At 38.1% G+C, this 22,583-nt stretch overlaps 1 protein-coding gene across 7 annotated transcripts in view; it reads left to right on the top strand.

Moving 5' to 3' along the window:
- PTPRZ1 (protein tyrosine phosphatase receptor type Z1) overlaps positions 1 to 22,583 on the top strand; it is a 130,899-nt gene that overhangs the window by 58,303 nt on the left and 50,013 nt on the right. For all 7 annotated transcript variants that reach the window (XM_039571313.1, XM_039571312.1, XM_039571310.1 and 4 more), the window contains exons 3-8: positions 14,118 to 14,297; positions 16,126 to 16,277; positions 17,700 to 17,795; positions 18,047 to 18,113; positions 21,596 to 21,753; positions 22,294 to 22,444. In XM_039571313.1, the coding sequence (XP_039427247.1) occupies positions 14,118 to 14,297; positions 16,126 to 16,277; positions 17,700 to 17,795; positions 18,047 to 18,113; positions 21,596 to 21,753; positions 22,294 to 22,444 (804 nt within the window). The remainder of the gene's footprint in view (positions 1 to 14,117; positions 14,298 to 16,125; positions 16,278 to 17,699; positions 17,796 to 18,046; positions 18,114 to 21,595; positions 21,754 to 22,293; positions 22,445 to 22,583) is intronic.

The raw sequence follows: 22,583 nt of genomic DNA, 5'->3' as shown, positions 1-22,583 counted from the left end.
ATTTCACTTTGGTGGAATAGCAGTAATATTACAGGTATTAATTAATATTACAGGTATTGCAGAAGCAAGAACAATACGTGCCTACTGATGTTGCCAATGTGCTCATGGAATATGATTTTCCAAGCTGTGGAGTCGTGTGCTTGACTCATCTCACAAATGAGAGGGGCCCAGGATGGCCATGTAGAATACTTGTAATACCTCAGGAGCTCTTAGCTCTGATAGAGTTTATGTAGTTCTGGTGAAGACATTTTCTTTCTGACTTGATTTAACAAGTCCATGTAATTTTTTTCTTTACAAGGTTCAGCATAATGGGAAAAGACTAATGCTGTCTATCTTTGTCAGTGATTTAGAAGATGGGGCAGAGTGGACCCTCAGCAAGATTGCTGATGTTGTAAAACTCTGAGGAGTGCTGAGGGACCTCATCGGACTAGAGAAATGGGCTGACAGGAACCTCATGAAGTTGAACACAGGAAGTGCAAAGTCCTGCAGATGGGAAGGAAGATCCTCAGGCATCAGCATGTGCTGGGGGACAACCAGCTGGAAAGCAGCTTTGCAGAAAAGGACGTGGGAGTCCTGGTGGTCATGAGTCAACAATGTGCCCTTGCAGAAAAAAAAAGGTTAATGTTGACCTGGGCTGCATCAGGAAGAGTGATGCCAGCAGGAAGGGGGAGGTGATCCTTCCCCTGTACTCATCCCTGGTGAGGCCACACCTGGAGTACTGTTCTGGACTCCTCAGTAGAGGAGTCATAGAGGTATTGATGGTGCTCTGAGCAATGTGGTCTAGTGAAAGGTGCCCCAGCCCATAGCAGAGGGGTTGGAACTAGATGATTCTGAGGTTCCTTCTAACCCAAGCCACTCTGTGATTCCGTGATTAGAGAAAGTCCAGAGAAGACAACAGGCAGAAGCTGAAACACAGGAGGTTCCCTTTAAACTTTGGGAAACACTTTTTTCCTGTGACAGGGACTGAGCACTGGCACAGATTGTCCAGAATTGTGGAGTCTCCATGCCTGAAGATATTCAAAAGCCATCTGGATATGGTCCTGGGTAACTGGCTTTAGATGACTTGGTTTAAGCAGGGGAGTTGTACAATGAGCCCCCAAGATCCATGCCACCCTCAACCATTCTGTGGTTCTGTGATTCCAAGTGAGACTCTCACACAAAAGACAGATCATTATTAAACCAGAGAAGGAAGGAAGTAGAAGAACATGGCAAGCTAAGAGATGATAAGGGTGAGTGAGTTTCAATACAAGTTTGCAATGGTAAATCTCCACAGAATAAGGGTTTCAAAGACAACAGTGAGTCAAGGAACTCTTTATCAGAACTGCAGTGTGACAGGATATTAGCAAAAGTACAGGCAATATAGAAAAGAAATCATTTTCAGCTGATCTCCTGTGACTCACAGTCAGAAACTGGCAGTATTTTCTGGGAAGTCAAAAACATATTTTCTTTGCAGAAACTCCACTCACTGAGTCTTCTAGATTTGATGTTACCCCTCAGGGAGGTAGGCTGTACTGAAAACAAAAGATTCTGGGTATTATTCCAAGATAGAGCTTGTTCTCATGAAAGGAAAAGTTGTTGTTGCTTACAGCAGAGAGAAATTATTTTCAAAGACTTCACAATTACATATGCAAGAATCTGTCTCTGCATTTTCTCACAAACTTTCATTTACATAGTTCTTTTGCCTTGCTTTCCCACCCCCAAGCTCCCACCTTCTTCTAAGGTGATATGTTATTCACTATTTTAGAATTGATGCAGAAGAATCATATAATTTACCTATAGGGTTTTCGGTAAGTCCCTCAGACTGAAATCTCTGTGTAAATGTTGTGCAAGTTGTTCAAGAATGAGATTAACCTTTTCATATCTTCAAAATTCAGCACTTTGGCTTTACTATGTCTTGCCTGTGTGATATGTCTTAGCTAGAAACTCAGGTCTTTTATCTTGCTTTAAAGATTATAACCTTTTTGCCACATTTTCAACCTCAATTGTAATCAATGCCTACATTAGTCATCCACAGCTACCCTAATTAGGGAGAAGTCATACACAGGTCCTCAAAGAGTTAGAGAGAGGAGAAACTGATATACTGTGGTGTAGAGTACACATGGTAAGCAAAAGAGAAATTCTTACAGAAAAATAGTATTTCAAAACAGTAAGTGGTTGGCTTACACTTTGCATAAACTGTTTGAGGTTTCTTCTCTGATTTTCCTGGTTATTTTTCATGTGTCCTGGTTTTGGCTTGGATGCAGTTAATTTTCTGCTTAGTAGCTGCTACAGTGCTGTGTTTTGAATTTATTATGAGAGTACTGTTAATAACACACTGATGTTTTAGTTGTTGCAGAGTAGTGCTTACCTTAAGTCAAGGGTTTTTCAATTTCCCGTGCTCTGCCAGTGAGGAGGTGCAAAGAAGCTGTGAGGAAGCACAGCTAGGAGAGGTGACCCAAACTGGCCAAAGTGGTATTCCCTACCACAGACCATCAGGCTCAGTCTATAAGCTATGGGGAGTTGGCTGGGAGACAATTGCTGCTGGGGAACAGGGTCAGTGGGTGATAGCAGGTTTATTGTGCATCATTTGTTTCTCTTGGCTTTTGTTCCTCTCTTTCTCTCCTTTTTCATTACTATTATCATTAGTATTATTAATATTACTCTTGCAATTTACCATAATTTCCAATTAAACTGTTCATATCTCAACTCATGAGTTTTACTGTTTTTCTGATTATCTTTTCCATCCCACTGGGGTGTGGCAAGTGAACAAACATCTGCGTGGTATTTAGTTGTTGGTTGGGGTTAAATCATGACAATGCAATCTGAGTTTCTTGTTTGAGAATATAGTAATTAGGCATCATAATCTGATGCAGACTTAGGTCAATAGAGATTTTGTGACTTTGATCACAAAGAGGAAAATTTTTCTACAATGAAAACAGTCAGAAATGAAATAATGTCCCCAGGGAAGTGGTGGATTTCCCATCATGGACACTTGTAAGATTCAGTTGGACAGGGTGCTGGACCATCTTTTCTAGACTGTGCTTTTGCTAAGAAAAGTTGAACCAGATGATCACTGAGGTCCCTTCAAACCTAACATTCTATGGTTCTATGATTAAATAGTTATGGAACTATGTCAGAAAGCTCTAAATGCATGCAGTGCTATTTGTTGCCATATTAAATGCACTAGCCATTGAGCTGCAATAGCAAATGTAAACCAGCTAGAAACTGATTATACTTAATAATTTTTAACAATTACCTGCACTAATTGCTTTAGTAATAGTGGAGTTTGATTTGCTACAGACATATGATCTATTTATATGAACAGACTAATGATTCACAAGGTGTTTTGTGGCCATCAGTATGTTCTGTGACCACAGCAGCTGAATGTGCACATCGATCTGGTTGTGGGGCTGAGACCTAATTCAAATGGGAACCAAAACACCAGAGAAATACTACAGAAGAAATAGACTCTGATTTAGGGGTTATATGTGCCAGTGGAAGGTACATGAGGAATTTTGCAGTAAGTTGCTTCAGATTTCTTAAGTGCACAAAGGTTTAATATGTCCCATTGTAATAGTGCTGATGGTAGGGAAGATATATCTTCTTTAAGTTCACAATTCAAGGTTAGGCACCTACATTAGGCACATAAATAGCACAAGGGGGAGTTATTTCCTTCAGAATACACCAGTTAGCAGAAAGGTGCCTGCCTCAGCCCATTTGTGTCATCCCTGCTCTTTCCCTGCTGAATGCTCCTGCTGCTGGGATACAAAATCAGCCATCCCTCTCCTTATCTTCTTAAGGCCCAATGACGCTTGAATTTTTAGCCTTACCATGTCGTAGCACTGGCAGAATGAGTAAAGATGACTTGCTCTCCTTCCCTTTTAACTATTTTCAGGCCTTGTCATGGAAAATGGAAAATGGAAAATATGGATGGTGAATAATTTTCTTTTGGCTGAGGAGCGTACTCAACCTACATTGTGCCAAATACGCTGCCTGGCTGTAACTGCTGGGATATTGTATTAAAATGGGCATCGCCTTGAATGTCCTTGAAGGGCAGGAGGTGCAGCTGCAGGACTTTGCTTTCCTCTTGGTGCTGTTGGCTGTGTGCTCTGAGGGTCACTAGGCCCATACCAGCTGGATCTGTGCCTTGGGAGACTGTGGCAAGGGATGATGAGTCTGTGTATCCAAAATGGGCTTTGATTTTGGTTCCTCAGCTTAGTCAAATTGGCAGTGTCTTAGGGCACAAACAGTAATAGAATATTTAGGGGAGCTTTTGGTGAAATTTGGATATCTATGAACTCTAATGTGACTTGGTCTCTTGAGCTTTATTACCTGCAATTCAGTTACGTGCACAGTAGACATCTACTGGGGAGATTTTGTCCTAACAGCTTACAGACCTGCCTCAGTTGTGGCTGTCCAACTCTTTGCAGACTGAATGGACAAGATTCTTGTCTGAAAATTTGTAGTCTGGAGTAATTCAGTATATGTAAATGTGTTTTCAAAATATCATTTACATTCAAGATAACGTGTTTCAGGTAGTATAATTTTTTTCCTGAGTGTAAAATTGATACTTTCCAACAAGAGTGAAAATGAAAGGACAAGCAACACTAGATAAAATTTCATTAAAATTTAATCTGCCCCTACAAATCAAGAAGTGTTTGGATTCTTCAGTATGGGGGATTACTTGGTACTGAAGTCACCTGTGTGCATTCAGTCCCCTCTGAGGACTTGCTAATATCCTTTATGTGAGTGATAGCATAATTCTGTGCAGAAGAAAATTACTGCTCTGCACTGGGGAGACACTTTATGATTAGTTGATGTTAGTCAGGAGTACCTCGTGTTACTCATGCCATAGTAACTTCTTGGTTAAAGTATATAAAGGGACCAAGAACCATTCCATTAATTTATTCCACTGTGATAAAGTATGCTAGATCTCTCCCTGCTTAAACGGTTTATTTAGGAAAAAGAAAAAAATGCAATATTTTCAGGGGTAAAAAGTGTGCTCTATATTCCTGGCTAATAATGTGACAAAAATAAGAAACGTGATCTTTAGATCGTCTTCTACTTTCCTATGTGTGTATATGAAAAAATATTTTCTTTCTCCATGGAAAAATGACAAAGAAAAATTATTATACCAATCTTCATGGAAGAAGATTGTATATTAGATTGTCTAATTATGTGTATTATCTGTGGATTTAAAAAAAAGTACTAAACTGTTTAAGAGTTTAGTGAATTTAAATTTAATATTGATCTGAAAACTTCCCCACTCTGAACTTTTCTCTTAGGTGGAGTAGGTAGGCAAGAGTTTGTATTTGTTTCTCAACACAAGCAATGCAATGAATTCTTCATTTCAGAAAATAGGAAGTAAAAAGCTCTGCTCCTAAGAGCAGAAAGACGTTTTAAGCAAGTTTTATCACAATGAGGTTAAGAAGGTACAAGAACTTACAGGCTGATTGAGATAGAAGTGAGACTGCAACTGCCCAAAGATGCATGAATTGTGTACCTCTGTCACAGTCAATGCTGCTTCCATCCTCATTTCAAACATTTTCCATTATAGGAGAGAATGGAAAAGCTGTAAAGGAAAATCCTGCCAATGGCAGCAAGTTCCCAGTCTGAGGTGGATTGCACCTACTGCTCAATAGCTTTTAGCTCTGTGCTCTTGAGAATAACTACTCAGCATTGAAAGTGACTTTGAGAGTTCTTAATACTGAAAGGTTTTAAAAGCTGGTTAGGATTTTTTATACATTTGTGAAGGAAAAAGAGAGATTTGCACAACTTGTTTTTGCAAAAAGTACTTGAAAGAAATACTTACTGTGTAATTTACATAATGCTGTTATCATGTCAAGACAGGGTAAAACATCTCTCAGTGGAAGAGTGTTTTTGAGGATATGATAATCTCAAAAAAGTCTTATCAGATAATAGTATTATTTAAACTTAACATGGAATATTACCAGAGCAACAGTTATGTACATCCACTGACATTGCTATGGCAGTTCTGAAAGTATCTATTACAAAGTTTTTGAACAAAATGTAAACATAATGGTAATGCTGAAATTATACTCAGTCCAAATAAAATAATGCCGTTAGTGAGGGAAGGTTTGTGTAATGTTAGGAGGGGGTTATTTCTTAACATTTTTCTAAGGATTTTCTTTTATTTTGGGGAGATAAGGGAAAGAGAATTAAAGTTTTTAGCTATTGTAGTCAAAAATCCTTGGCAAAAGGGCATTTTATGAACTAGAATTGTCTTTCCAAAATAGAGAATAAAATATGATAAGCAATTGTGTAGATAAGCACACATAAGCTATGGCTCTGTGTAAGAAATCCATATGGCTCAATATAATATTGTATAACACATTCCTGCCCATCATCTCCTCTTATCCTTACCATTATGCAAACAGAATGTGTATTGAAATTCCCACAGAAGTGTGATACAAAATCCTGCTAAAATATGCTAAAAGTAATCCAAATTTCCTATGGTATTGTGTTCTTCTGGAGACATGTAGGAGCTTCATTTTATAAAAATTGAAACTCTGTGAAAATGAGAACCTGGGGAGCAAAAAATCAGAGTTACTGGTATGTCCTTTTGGACATTAGGGAAATTTGTCTTCAGGCAGCCTCTGGGGCTCACTGGCCAGTGATGTAATCCAGTAGTCTTTTATACTTACATTTGTCTTGCTTTGGTTTATATCTATCTAGTCCTTGCTTTTTATGATCTTTATGTTATTCTTTACAGTTGAAATAAATGCCTTTTTGCTATTCACAGTTAAATGCTGATCTTTTTCATAGCTATTTGTGGGACTTCTGCATTCAAAGTTCCACTACTGTTGTTCAATACTGATTTTTTATATATTCACAGCTAATCTGATTCAAAGCCCAGAGAACCTGCTTCTGGATTATTTATATAATTCAGCAGGCTTTGGATCGGAATTCATGACTGTGGCCTTTATGAAATGTATTATTCTTCTGACAGGCTAGTGCTGACGAAAGTTATTTTCCTAGGTAATAGCAACATAGTAATCCATGTGTTTGATAACAGGAAAAAGTGTCCCTATGCTATACCACAACAGGACTTCTCATGGAACTAAACAGACTGCCTGCTAACATTTAATGGTCCAAGAGGGAGGGAGAATAGAGGGAAGAAAGCAGGGGAAAGGACAGAAGAAAGAAAGAGAAAAGGAGAGAGGTCATACCACAGTAGAAAAGGAAACTATATTGATTTTCCCAGTGAAAGCCAATATTATTGGATGTGCTGAGTTGAGAAGGAGATTATATACTCTTTCCTAAAATTCACCATTGCTTCTTTACAGAGTGCCTGGTTCTGTCACCCAAGATAATTTCTAAAATACAGTCAAGTCTACTTTGTAGTAATGAGGAGAGAAAAGTGAAGACTGACTTAGCGCCGTAATGCAAGTCATTAGACTTAAATGGTGATCTGTACGCTAGCAAAAATGAGGTTTCTTGCCACTGAAGATGAGTTTCATTGTGCTCATCTCCTGGGACTGCATGAACTATCACTTATCAACAGGTGCTAAATGTTGTACTTGAAGTAGATTATAGCTTTCTCTTTCTTTGCTCCAGCTGAGAGTCCTTTAAAGTGCTTTTTTTTTTTTTTGTCCTGTTTAAAATTGGTGCTACCTTTGCATCTACACAATTTCTTTCATATGCAGCCATTCCACTTCTCATAAAATGGTACTTGCATGATATGGGGAAGAGGGAGATACCACCATAAGCTTCGTTTATGCCCATGTTCACCAACAAAAAGACAATAAACATCCACTTGTTCTATGCACAGTAGTCATATGTTTGGGAGTAAGCTCTGCTTCTAGGAAGTACAGATGAACTGCTCATGCACCATGTTTGAAAAATGTTGCTTTTATGTTGCAAATCAGGGGTGGCTTTAAGGGACAAAGCCTGTGACTGCCCCATTTTATTTTTCCTTCCCTGCTAGCAGCATGTGAAACAGCTGAAAAACAGGTGGGGAGTCCTATTCTTGTGGGAGACCAGACACTCTCAGGTGGGAGACCAAACGTTGCCATGACACATTGACAGCTAATTAAAATATGTGTACATTATATGAAAATAAGCCATAGGCCATGTTTCTTGGTACTTATTTCTTAGTCTAAAAATGAGTCAGCCATGTATTCCAGTTCTGTTCTCAGCTCTGGTTATTTGTGATCTTGGAATGATCTTTGTCACTCAACACTGTTGTATTCAGTTTCATGCTTTAAAGTATTACTGAAATTTCAGTAACTTTAAAGTTACTGAAGGTAAAGGAAGTAACTGCTACAACCTGAATTCCTTGGAACAAGGTTTGAAGTATTCAGGACTTCCAATTAGGGCTTCATAAATTGTCAAGAATTAAATAAACCAGGAAGAATAATGTGTTACTTTTTATTGGACATTTTCTCATTTGGCACTGTACCAAACTTCCTTCCTTAATACCTAGTTGAAAAATATTGCTTAGATCATAACACTACAGTAATTATAAAAAATTATGTGGCAAGTTTTCGTTATATATAACTACATGATTCTCTGTATGCAGATTCAGCAGCAATGAGATGAGAATAATGGAAAAGAGTTACCTTAAAAAGCTAACTGAATTTCTCCCATAATCCTTTTCTTAGTCTGGACAGCTATCCTATTGAGTTCCCTGCAGATGGAGCATCTCTGATAATCTGTATTTCTCTAGCACCGAAGTATTTGATCGTGTATTTTCTAACTAGCTTGAAATGGCCATATCTTTTACGCAATGAAAGAAGAGGAACAGCAAACAGTTTCTATTATGAAAGAAAGCTGTCCACTGGCATTCATCCTCCTATGCATTATGCTCAGTAATTCACTTAGTCTGACTATGAATCATCAGACTGACTCCCAGGAAGAAAAAATACCAAATAGCCACTGTATTAATACTGATTACAGTTTTCCACTGTATTTCAACAACTATTGCTTATTCTATCTGGGGATAAAGTGAAAAAAACAAAACATTTTTTCTCACTTGGTTGTTTTTTGACTACTTTATTGAGCAATGTCTCCATGACTGTAGATATGAAGAAAGCATAAATTTTATATTCAAAAAATAAGCAAACAAAAAATGGAAGAAAGAGCCATAGTCTGAAGATAGCAAAATGTTTCATCAGTATTTTTCTGACACATCTCCTATGACAGATTTTAATAAGAGGTGAGTGGTCTAGGACATTTTAAATGAGGAACAGGAAAGATTAACATAATAGGGCTCAGCTGAATACAGGTTAGTGCTGTGCGATCTTTCAGGTATTCTCGTAGATAATCCATGTTTGTATGTACGTAGGCACAATGCACAAAATACAGTTTAGGTAAGCTGATATTTAGATACAAAAATGACAAATAAGGTGTTAAATGGAATAATAGATTAGATGTTTTGGCTTACATGAATGCATCTGGTTGCAAAGCAGCTAGAATTTTCTGTTGGTTCTGCTTGCTTTATTTGAGATATTACACCCCACACTAAGAATATATGTTGAATTAATTTGTCACTGTATGAGTGCCAGAAAGGTCCATGGGATAAATATTATTTGACTTGTGCTCATTTAAAAGCAAGTTACTTTATTCGTGTTGAATTTTGAGGGTTTAAGTACTATTAAATGCTTCTGGATTTATTCTGTGGGCTGCCTCTCTTTAACCAAACCAGTACAATTTTATTTTTGAAAACTTGACCAAGATGTTGGCAAGAAATCCAGTCTTGGAAAACCTCCAAGCAGCTACATCACTGAGACAGGCATAATAAATGGCTAAGCCCAAACCTGGAAGCCAAAACTCCTTCTTTGTAGTTACAAATCTGTCTGGACAAGTAATTTCATCCATTAAATTCAGGGCTTTTCCAATCTTAAGAATTTTTATAAAATTACAAGACTGATTGTGGTCAGGGCCTTGGAGGATTAGAGACTGAGTTGTGCAACTTTTGGTATAATAACTGAGACATCTGTATTTTAAAGTTCAGAGCAATATTGATTCGGCATCTAATTTTAAACTTTGTCCAGTACGAGTATGCATATCTTTTTGTGGCCTTATTTCTGGTTTTTCATATCTTAGCTAAAATATGTTTGCTAAAAAAAATAATGGAAATCACTTAACACTTAGAAGTGATAAGTCAATAACATTTTTTGATAAGGCAAATCCATTATAAACAGTCCACACAGAAAGGTTATCTTTAATCTCCTATGTGTGTCCAATCTATGTTTATAGAAGTAATTTTAACATCATGAAAGCATAAGATGATGAAAAATGGAGAGGAAGAAATTGAGGTGAAGAATCCATCTCTCTTTTCTGCTTTCTTTCATCTATAAAATAAACCCTAGGATTCACATCAATTTAATTAAAGGTCTTCCTTGACCTTCTTTTCTCCAGGCTAAACAGTCCCACCTCCCTCAGCTGCTCCTAGTAAGACTTGGACTCCAGACCCTTCACCGGCTCTGTTGCCCTTCTCTGGACACACTCCAGTACCTCTATTTCTTTCTTTCAGGGAGAGCTGAAGCGGAAGCCGAAAGGAGAACTGGATGCTTGTTGTAGGGATGGGATCATAGGGACCAAGGTTGAGGAGCAGAGTTAGATGTGAACATTTCCTAGAAAGAAAGGCTAGGAAAATTTTCTTCAGATATTCTGCCCTGGACAAGAGTGGTAAAGGTTATGGTATAGGCAGGCCTCCATTTAACATACTTTGTTCAGGCTTATTTCCATTCTTTGTGAATTGCCAGTTACTTCTTCAGATCTGACACCTTTGACAAACGTTCTTCCTCTGTGCACTCTTCAAGATTCATTGTGCATATTTTTGTTCTCCTCAGATTTCCAAAGCACAGTTTCGGAGAATTCATTTTCAAACAATATTTTTCAAAATGGTTGGCACAGCTTTGATTTTTGATTTCCATCATAACACCTATAGTAAAACAATCTGCTCTTGTTTAAAAACATTCTGTTCTTTCACTTTTACTTTGGCTTTCAGCAAGATATGTAAAATGCAGCAGTTTCATCACCTGCTGCCTACACCAGGTGAATTTATGTTAACATTTTAGTTCAGATCAGGAGTGGACTTTTGAAGCAAATCTGTCTACACCCCACTTACTAGGCTTTGGTTTGCAAGATAGAGTTGTCTCACAGTGTGTGGCATGGGTTCATCTTAACTGGTACCAAACAGGAGTTGTGTTGCAGGAAAGTACCTTATACCCTTCAGCAGCAATGGGCATTCAGCCCATAGAACCAGACAGAGCTAGACTGAGGTAAAAACCTTCTGAAAAACATATGGTATGGACATCTGGTCCTCAGCCTCAACTGTTTCACTTTATAAAGCCGCTCGTATTGTTCAGCACTGTTTGCTAATATAGACACAACCAGTATCTGCTCCAGCATTTGCAGCATTCATGCACAGACATGTATTTTGCTGCTCAAATGTAATTTGGGTCATCATGAGCAGACTCCAGTTCTCCAGTCCTTCTCAGACTCCATTCCTTATGGGATTCCCCTTGCTCCTGCCCCAGATCAAACCCTGCCATTGATTTCCTGTACATTTTACTCCATAATTTTTATCAATGCTACAACTACATACTGTCTTCTGGGATGAGAAAAGATTATAATTTTTATCACTAAGTGCATGTTAGGACTTTGTTTATTACACACTGAGCCACAGGTAATGACTGTCAAATTGAAGAACTTAAGTTCTGCATAAAAACCAGAAAATACAAAACTATGGAAGTTGGAAGGAGATTATAGTTTCTCTAATTTTAATTTACTTGCTTTTATTGAACATGATCACACATAGTAAAGAATTTAAAGACAAGGAAAAATGCAGTAATGGCATTCATCAAAAGAAGCATGGAAGGAGGTTCCCAAAAGCACTGTAGAGGGAAAAAGAAAAGAGTAGTGTTTTCAGTCAGTTTTCAGTCAGTTCTAATGTCAGTGACGGAAAGAGCAGAATGACAGAAATGCATGTTGGAAAAAGATTTTTGATGGTGTTCTGAAGGAGAGACTGCAGGTGAGCTGGGGGATTGGGTATGTCAGTGGAAAGCATGGAGATTTCTACTGCCTTGGGGCAACTGCAGGAGTCTGGGGAAGTATTTGGCTTTGGCAAAAGGAGAAAAAGAAATAGAGCATGGAGTGGGGAGTGCAGCTTAACTCCAAGGGATGGCCATGGGCAGCCATCTCAGACCAAGCTGGCAGAAACGTGGCAGGGAGAGCTTTAAAGAGTTTACTGCAGCTTGGAAAATCACTGAGCTGTCTAAAGTCAGAGTTGCAAATAGGAGCCTGTTTGCAGTGATGTACAGGCCAAGCTGAGAATTGTTGTTTCTGTGCTTTCTGACCCTGTTTGGAGGCTTTTCTGTTTGAAAGTTAATTATTCTAATTTAGATATTTTTTTCATTGTCTTTCATGGTATTAAAAGCCTTCAATATTTGTCTGAAAATTCACTGTAGAAGATCTGAACAGATTAATCTCCAAGTATTGGTTGACTTGAGCTCAGAATTTCTTAAGGGAAGCTTTTGAAAGAGATGAAATATTAGCCACTCTTTTCTTGTGAAAGTACATTACAAATCAGGATATTGCATTATTTTTCCAGGTGATAAATTATAACTGACAACTAAAGTCCAGGACAAGTCTGACTTGAGGAGATGAAAGCTTACCCAGTGTGCCATTTCCAGTGAGACCAGTGCTTGCTTGGTACAGGGCCCTAGTTCCCACCTGTAGGTTACTCCCATTCATAAGCCTGTGACTTGAACTCACTTTAGGTCGTTTGACTGTTGTGCCTGACAGTTTCTTCTGTTGCTGTTTGCAAGCAGTAAATGTGTTTGTATACCATCTGCAGTAATTCTGATGCAGCAAGGTGATACTGGTAACTCACTTGACTTGTACTTGCTCAATAATTTAGTTCAGGTGTCTTTCTAGCTAGCTGGCTATCCAAGTGAGCATCTCATATTACTGCCTATTGTCATGGTTACAGCACTGGCTGTATATCTTCTCCCCTCTCTGAGTTTTCTGAGTGCAATATGAGAGCTGTCCTTGCCTGGAGTACAAGATAGCAAGTCTTTGCTGACAGACTTGTATGTGCCACACTGGCCTGTAAATGAGTGTTGGTTTATTTCAACATACCTAATAGAATTCAAATATATGCACTGCGTACACTAGTATTAGTTCTTAACTATTAGCAAGTGGGAAGTTAACTGAAGTAATTCCATTTTCTTACATCTGTGCATTTAACTCTTGGTTTTAATTAGCATTTTGAAATGTTACCAGAATTCCCTGTCAGGAAAAAATCTATATTTACAAACACATTAACACACACAAAATATTGTGCTATTTATGTTAGTATGTTATATAAACAAAAGATTGTCATAGCTGCTGCTAATGCATCATACTGATTTGTGGAGTACTTGTTCATTTCTTGAAAGTAATCAAGTCTTTGGTGAAGGATATGCTGTCTGTGTCCCTACTTTGTGGCTGGAGTGGCCCCGGTGAAATGCCACGCAGCCCCTGTGCCCTGGAGAAGGCCCTTGCTGCAGCACAGGAGCTCCTCTCTGCCAGAGGGAGACAGATGGCTGGAGTGGGAGTGCACAGCCCTCCACGGGCACAGGCGGGCCATACAGCCGGGCTCTCAGACACAGCATCACTCATTTTTTTTCCCTTTCCAGAGTAAATTCAGTTTACCCCTCTGTGTAAGGAATTCTTAAAACATCTTACTCCTTCTTTATATTTAAAAACCTTACTGAATAGATGACTTCATTGGGTGAAAGGAACACTAACATTGGTATGATTAAAAGTTATTTGGAAAGGATAGTTTTTCACAATTTCCATAGTTTTTTGCATGCTGATTCCTTTTGTCTAAAAGCTTTTTTTCATTTTATGTACATTGTTCATGAAGGTTTTGTTGTTGTTTTATTCTTTTCTTAGAGATTCATAAGAATGTATGTGTTGATGTCTAGAGTGTTCAGAGTGTGACTTAACTGTTGAAGGTAGGAATCAGTGGTAGGTGTGTTAAATATTGCTACAGACAAAGTCTAAAAGAAGGGCAGGTACTCTGATCTCAGACTGCAAACTGTGTTTTAACATTATCACAATAAAAAATATATGGATGCCAGTTTGGGTTTAAATGTATTTACCCCAAATGTTTTGATTTCTAGGAACTTTGAACCAAAAGAACTGGGGCAAGAAATACTCTGCCTGTAATGGTGCCAAACAATCACCTATTAATATAGACGGAGACCTTACCCAAGTTAATGTGAATCTGAAGAAACTTAAATTCCATGGATGGGAAAAGGAAACTTTGGAAGATACTTTCATTCGCAACACTGGCAAAACAGGTAAAAAAGTCAGATTTCATGTTTGGAGTTAAGAAGTCAGAAAAGTGATATAGGACAAAGAACCAACCAAAGACTTTTGATGGATCGTTTTCATTTCACTTAGCTGGTGCATTCTGAATTTATCTATTAAATAAGTAAGCAACACAAAAGCTATGACAGTAGCTAAATGAAACAGAAATCACACAAACAAAAATTAGGTGCATGTACAGATACAGCCAAAGCAATCACATCGTGACTATCATCCCATCATGGGCACATCATTGAAGGTAAACAGTAAGTTGGCATTTGCTGTGAAATTATGGTAATTATTACTACATATCCAGAGTCTGTACTGGGTAGGCAAAAATTATTTTTTAAAAGTATGAGTAAATTACCCACTCATCTGAAAGCACTTAATGAATGAGTTGAAGTTACAAAAAACTCAGGTTGGGATTCATCTCACCTACATATAGACACATATAATATAGAAATGTTCATCTGACTTACTCACATAGATACCTTCTAACAGTCAAAGAAGAGAAATAGGTGCTTTCGTGGTCTGATTTGTCTTACCAATCTTAGAAATGTATTTTAGAAAGAAGTGATTTATACCTACAAGTGCCCATTTCTCCCAGCCATGAAAAAAGCTAACTGTGTCATCTGAATTGTCAGACAAATCTTTTTACAACCACTTATAAATCCAGGAAAGCAGTAACTAAAAGCTGCTTGTTAGAAGTATAGTACTGTTCCTTGGTTTGGGCATAGGTGTGGGAAGGTATCGCTCAACAACTGTCTTTGACCTTCTACCAGTTCCAGGGGGACCCCTAGATCAGCCTTTTTGGTTTAGTTTAGTTTGGCTTAGTTCAGTTCAGTTCAGTTCAGTTTAGCATCATTGTTCCTAATTTCCGTGCTTAGCTCTGTCATGTACTTCCTGCATACACAGATCACTTACTTCCCTCTTGCCCTACTAGCAGAGATAAATAGTCCTTTGTCTTTTCAAGATGCCCCTGAGAAAACGTTCTTTAAAGTCCTTAAAAGTGAACTGAGCTCTTTCTCATCTGCAGCAATTCAGATATTATATGAGGGACTGCTAAGCTTGTTTAAATGGTCTTTAAGGTTTTGAGGAAAGGAATGCAGTGAAACTGAACTCCATTAGTGCTCTTTTATCAAGAAGTCAAGTTCACAGTCGCTGGAGGTGGGAAAGCCAAAATGTGGGGCTTCAGTCTATTCCACCCTGCTCATTCTCTCCAGAAGACAAATGCTCTGTCCCATCTACAGGTTGTGTATAGCTATGTCTAGCTGAAAACCTGTCATTGCTTTTTCCCATGGGAGACAGCTCCACAGCTAAGGAGTCTTATGTCAGGACAGTCCACCTAGGAACTGGCTGAAATATTCTTCTGTCATGTTGCCTCATGATTTGTATATAGAATTATGGTAGAAATTGGGGGCAGGTGTGTATTTTCCTTTTTGTTAAAAACACAGGTGCTTTCAGGAAAGTATGTATTTCAGGAATTTATTTTCTTAGACAGCCAGTTGGTGTCTAGACCAGCTTTTTAGTGTAGTTCTGTGTTTAGTTTCAGATAACAGGAGACAAGTGCACTTCATTAAATTATTATTTTATAAATTATAGCATGAAATTAAACATACTTCTCCATGCTAGTAGTGAATTACCACACTTACTACTTAGTTTAAGTAATCAATTTCCTGTCAAAATTGCTATGAAATACAGAGAAATAAGTGTATCATGTTTATCTTCTAGCACCTAATACTGAAATATGAGAGTTATAGATGCCTTGGCTGGCTTTTATGTTGACACTCCTTTTTTTTCCCTCTTTCTCAATTTGTTCAGTGGAAATTAATCTGACAAGCGATTATTATGTGAGTGGAGGTGGATTAGACACCATATTCAAAGCAAGCAAGATCACTTTTCACTGGGGAAAATGCAACGCGTCATCAGATGGATCGGAACATAGTTTAGAAGGACAAAAATTTCCTCTTGAGGTAAAGTACAGAATTAATTTTGATGATTTCAACAATTTGGTGTTCTGCAACATTAATACTCTACAAAATTCCTTTGTTTATCTCTTAAGTTTATTTGCAAATATAACCATTCACTTAAATCCAAATTAATAATAAATGATGCATTTTAGAAGAGCAGTTTAAGGTGTTAGTGGCATGTTGAGAATGTCTAAACTGCATTTTTGCACGTCTTCTAAGATGATATTAGATGTCAGTTCTACTAATCTGACAAAGCTCCCACTAAAAGTTAAGCTCCTACAAGTTTGGCCCATTGTATTCCTCATCAGTTCATTGTTTAAGGTGTAGATGGACTTCTCAAAGTCAGGGCTTTGCTGAGAGCCCATGGAAGCTGCTGGGCCTCGCAGAGACGAAGCGTGGCCCATGTTGCTGGGCTGGAAAGAGCTGGCAGTGGTGTGCCAAGAGCCAGGTGAGCAGGTCCTGGGTGCAGCCACACTGACAGGCAGCCAGGCCAGTGTTCCCCTGGCTGGTTTGGCAGAATGGGTTGCAGCAGCATGGGAGTGGGGTGGAGGAGAGGAGCAACTCTTGCTGGGATGCACAAAGGCCAAACTTTCTTCCCTCAACATGGCATTGTTTCATTTTCCAGTTAAAAGGAGGTAGTTGTGGCAGGCAACTGTCCTGTTCCTCATTCCAAGGATTTTTAACTTCTATGTGAAAGCAAAGCAACAGTGCCAGGGCTGGCCTATACATGGGGGAGAGTGGTAAACCAGGAGCAATCCCTGGACAGTGTCATTTCTTTTACCTCATTAGCCACTTAAAAATTCCCAGTCACACTCCATCTGTCCTGACAAGGCATCAGAGAGTACTCTCTTCCATCATCATCTGAGGGAAAGCTAGTAGGAGCAGGTCACTCCCCCATATATGTTGGTCACCCAGCACTGGAGAAGATTTCCCACCCGTATTTGGAGAAAGAGAGAAAGGGGGGCAACAAAATCAATGCTCATGACAGCAGACGGATGTGGGCTCAAAATACCTGGTAATGTTATATTACCAATGCTTCTCCACACTTGCAGCAAGGCAGATGCAGTAGGGACATATTATTCATGTTTTATCACTGATGTCAAGATTCATGTCACCAAGTACTCTAGATCAGGTGTCCCATTATCTCAGCTTACTGTATTATCTATGGAAAGCATTGTGCTCCTTGAAAGGGTAATTGCTGCATCCTTAATAGTTTTCCAGGAGAGATTGTTTTTATGTAGCTAAATGTTGATGAGTTCTGTTCTGTATCCTCAGATAATGCAAATGAGATAGGTAAAAAATCCCTATATTTGTATTCAATTCTTTTGTTTGGATGGGTTTTTTCCTCAAAATGGGAATATAAATAATTGCTTAATTTTTAAAAAATTTTGTATATGTAACATTTGAATATATTTTTAATTGCAGATGCAAATCTACTGCTATGATGCAGATCAGTTTACAGATTTTGAAGAGGCAGTTAAAGGAAGTGGAAAGTTAAGAGCTTTATCAATTTTGTTTGAGGTAAACAAAATATATCTTTGTGTCATTTAATAGCCTTGAAACACATCAGATGTTCAAACTGAATTTAACTGGTTCCAGTATGTGATCACTGAGTTAAAAAATCACATGTATCTTTCTAATTGATTCTTGCAGAAAAGCAAATGGGCAAAATACATTTGTTTGGCTTTAAATAATCCATAATTTTGGTGGTAACTTTCAGTTTTGTTTTTGTGAAGCCTGTACTGTTAAAATATGCAATTTCTTTTTAACAGATTGGACTAGAAGATAATCCAGATTATAATCCAATCATTAATGGAGTAGATAGTGTTAGTCGTTTTGGTAAGTTTGTTTCCATGTTTTATTGTTTACTGATTATTTAAATTCCACTTCAGTGTGATTATGAAACCTTTAAGACATTGAGGAGCATGGTTGTATATTGCTCAGTCATGTCTATTTTGTTAGAAATTATAGAAGTCATCTGGATAGACTGGAGTACTGGAAAATCACCAACCACATGAAATCTAACATAAGCAAGTGCCAGATTCTGCTCCTGGGAAAGGGTAATCCTGGTTATATAAATAAACTGGGGAATGAGAGCCTGAAGAACACAACAACCCTTTAGAAAAAGATTTGGGGTTTGGTTTAATGGGAAATTGAATTTGAGTCAGCAGTGCTCTGGCATCCAGGAGGGCCAGCTGTGTCATGGGGTGCCTCAGGCGCAGCATTGCCAGCTGGGCAAGGGAGGGGATTGTCCCACTCTGCTCTGCACTGGGGCAGCCTCACAGTGAGTGCTGGGGGCAGTTTTGGGTGCCTCCGTGTAAGAAGGACATCAGCCTCTTGGAGTGCATCCAGAGGAGGGCAACCAAGACTGTGAAAGATCTTGAAGACTTATAAGGAGTGTCTGAGGTCACTTTGTTCAGCTTGGAGAAGGGTGCCTCATCACTGTCAATGACTCCTTTAAGTGGGGCAACAGAGAGGCATTTGCTGATCTCTGTGGTGACCAGTGATAGGACATGAAGAAATGGCATGAAGCTGTGCCAGAAGTTCAGACTGGGCATTAGAAAAGGCCCTTCACTGAGAGGGTGATCTGTGACTGGAACAGTCTCCCCAGAGAAGTAAGTGGTCATGACACCAAGCATCTGGATAATGCTCTTAGTCATATCATTTAGTTTTAGGTAGTCCTGTGAGGAGCAAGGAGTTGGACGTGATGATCCTCATACTTATCTTCCAACTTGAGATAGTTCATGTTTCTCTGATTTATTTACCCCAAGACTATTTGTTACAGTGGAAGTGTAAATGAATACATATAACTTACAATGAGAAATTTGTAACTATTTAAATTCTAAATCCAGATAAATCTGATTTATTATGTAAATCTTCTTAATCGTACATCTTAGGATTTTTATATCTGGTTGGAAGCCAGATAAGACTGTTGTAACTATCCAAGAAAGGTGTTAGAAGAGTGAGACTGTCAGGATATCAGTAGACTCAGAGGAGACATATTTTTTTTTCAGTAGGTCCTGTGTAAATCAAAAAAAATCCAAATGTATTTTATTGGTAGTGATTGCTTATCAGGACACATGAAGTTCAGTGTGGTACATGAAGAGATCTGGGCTGTGTTTCTAATCCAGTTTTATGGTGTCTTTGCAGAAGAAAAATATGAATGAGCACTGTCTTGAACAGGGATATGTTCTTACGTCATGTCCATGACTTTAAGGAAACCTTGTCTCAGTTTTCCTTTAAGTAATGGTGCTTGAATTTTGTAAAGCTCCTTTAGATTGGTAGGTTGAAAATGTAAAAAGCTGTTTTAAAAGCTCTCAAAAGTATGACACTAAAATCAATATTTTTTTCCTCTGGAAAACAGGCACTATTCAAAAAATTTAAAAGGGAGCACCTTTCATAAATTAGAAAGAGGAGGTGGAAATATAAAGTAGTAGATTCATTACTTTTGTGTGTCATCTTCTGTGAAACAAAGAGGAGAACTAGTAATACATCAAGACAGATGCTGTCCTACAGCCTTGGAAGGAGCTGTAAAACTGTCAGCAGCAAGATGCAAGATAAAGTCACTACATGGCACTTCAACAATGCTTAGAATACAATTTTCCTGAATAAAATGCAAATGACCTCAGGAAATTCAGGTCATGACTAAATCAAGTTGTTTCTTCTGAAGAAAAGTGAATAGCACACAATCTGTCCTTGTCTGTGATGTACATAAATTGTCCTTGTCAGTCATATCTGTATTGTGCTTATCTGAATCACAGTTGCTGAGTTCCCAAGCTCTGCAGAGGAGCACTCCTGTTCCTTATAGACAAATTTTCTGGTTTTCATCATTCTTTGTAGGTGTTTGATTTTAGAATCTAGGCTGTCAGTCTCATTAAAGGGGATTCTAAAATCCAAAGTTGCAAAATGTATGGCAGGATTCTTGTTATGAATGAGAAGTTTCATGTTCCCAGCCATCTATATAAAATGGATTTCATTTTTACTGAGGGAGGAATGGGTTAACTAGACATACCAGATAGCAACGATAGCTCTGTCTGAAGGTTGATTAACATTTTGACAGGAGAAATGGAAGGAGGTTCTTTGATCAACACTGCTAAATGTTCCCTCGTCATGATACATGAATGAGAGAGAGGGGAAAAGTCAGTTCTTAAACCCTAACTCAGTAGAAAAGTCAACTGTAGAGAAAAGCATCACTCGGAGTAAACTGTTAATGCAATTTGCTGTTCTCACCAAATTTGTAAGGAATTATGAAGACAAAGCCAGGTCAGAAATCTATACAGGGCTGAAGAAGTGAGATACCTGTAAAAGCATAAGTTTATGCACAGTCTGGAAATTTATTAGATATTCAGAAATGAATACTTACCAATTAGGGAGAAACTTGAAATGAGTAACTTTAGACTGAAATAAGGTGTATAAGGATCTACACTATTCCAAGGTGTGAAAGGCAGCATTATTTTGGATGCACCAGACAATAAAGCAGAAAATTGTCACAGACTGAAAAAGTCTGCCTTGCTGAAGTTGTTACCATTTATGCCAATTTTTGTTGCTGGACCCTACTGCCATACCAGCAGACACTTAGCTTTCTGTGGAAGGACTTCCAGCAATCCCACATGCTTCCTTCCAGCTGACAAGGTACCAGGTAAACTGCTGACTGAAAGATGTGATATTATTTTCACAGAACAATAAACAGAGCAGTCATACTCTCTTGGAAGAGGTCTTTGCATTGTTTGCTGATTTGTGTAAAGCTGTTACAGGTTTTCATTATATTATCAGCATTTAAAAAAGAACCCTGATCCACAGAAATTCTGCTTCTGCAATCATGAGTAATATTAACTTTCACATCTAACATGGCAACAGTTCCCCTGGCCGTGATTTTCTGCAGCACTTTGGATCCTGCAAAAAACTCAACAAATTGATTAAATTCAGGGAGAGTTTGAAGCCCTGTCATGAGACCTAGAACAAAGATTTAACTAACTTTTTTTCTTCAAATTTGAGAGTGAGACAAAGGTTTGGCACCTTGCAGGTAAGCTTATGGTGAGAAAATTCTTGTGAACCAATTAAAATTACTCTATTTGTTACTGGAGTAACTCACTACACCTTCCCAAGTAAAGGAAGTTGGGATTGAGCTGTACTTTTTCAAACTAAATAGAAGACTTCATGATTTATTTGTCTGCTAGTCTCTCTGGAGATTAAATTTTGAAAAGCCGCAAAAGTAGCGTGTTCCTATAATGGTAGCTCTTTTGGAGAGTGTGATTTCTATTTATTAATTGCTTCTGTAGTATTTTGACTATCTGACTCTATTTTTCTTTTTTATTTTTTAGGAAAACAGGCCGCCTTAGAACCGTTTATTTTGCTGAATCTTTTGCCGAATGCAACAGACAAATATTACACTTATAATGGGTCTCTATCAGCTCCTCCATGCTCTGAAACAGTTGAATGGATTGTGTTTAAAGATACCATAAGTATTTCTGAAAACCAGGTAATTTGTTTAATGTAGTAAAACAAAAAAATTATATATATACCAAAGGAAAGCATTTGCCATGTATATGGTAGAAGCATTCATTGCCAGCCCAACAACAAAGCTTTTCTTTTATCTAGTTAGAAGTCTTTTGTGATGCCATTAAATTAGAAAACATGTATATTAATTGTGTTATCTTTTTACCTTTTTTTTAGTTTAGTAGTAGAATCTGATCTTGTCTTAAAATAGGGTAAGAACATATTCCAGGCTGTCTGGACTTTGAGCTCAGATAAAGAGGAGTATGAAACACTTTTTGGCTCTTCCCCCAGCCAAATGGTGGTGCTGGGCAGAGCATAGCTCCAACAGCAGAGTGGTTGAAAAACATTTGTGGAGTAAACCATTAGATATGCCGATAGTACAGAAGAACAGAAGTTCAGTGCCATGCAGGATAACTCACCTGTGAGACTTTATCCAACATCTTTTCCCCAGAGTTTTTTCCTGTTAGCAGAATCTGGTCAATTTTTATGACTTCTAATTTCTTTTTTTCATCTCCTCTTCTAGTTAGCTGTATTCTGTGAAGTGCTTACAATGCAGCAGTCTGGCTATGTTATGCTGATGGACTACCTGCAAAACAACTTCAGGGAACAGCAATATAAGTTCTTTGGGCAAGTGTTTTCCTCTTACACTGGACAAGAAGAAATTCATGAAGCAGGTACTTACTGAACAGTCATTCCTTTCTTCACAAGTTAAAAGACGATTTTCAGTAAAAGATTCATCCAAGTATGAAGTTACTCATTTTAAATTGTGTAGAAAGTAGCACACTGTGCTATTAGTCATAAATCTATCACTTC

This window comes from Corvus cornix, chromosome 1A (genome assembly GCF_000738735.6).
Source record: "Corvus cornix cornix isolate S_Up_H32 chromosome 1A, ASM73873v5, whole genome shotgun sequence".
NCBI lineage: Eukaryota > Metazoa > Chordata > Aves > Passeriformes > Corvidae > Corvus > Corvus cornix.
This window is presented reverse-complemented; position numbering and strand designations above follow the sequence as displayed.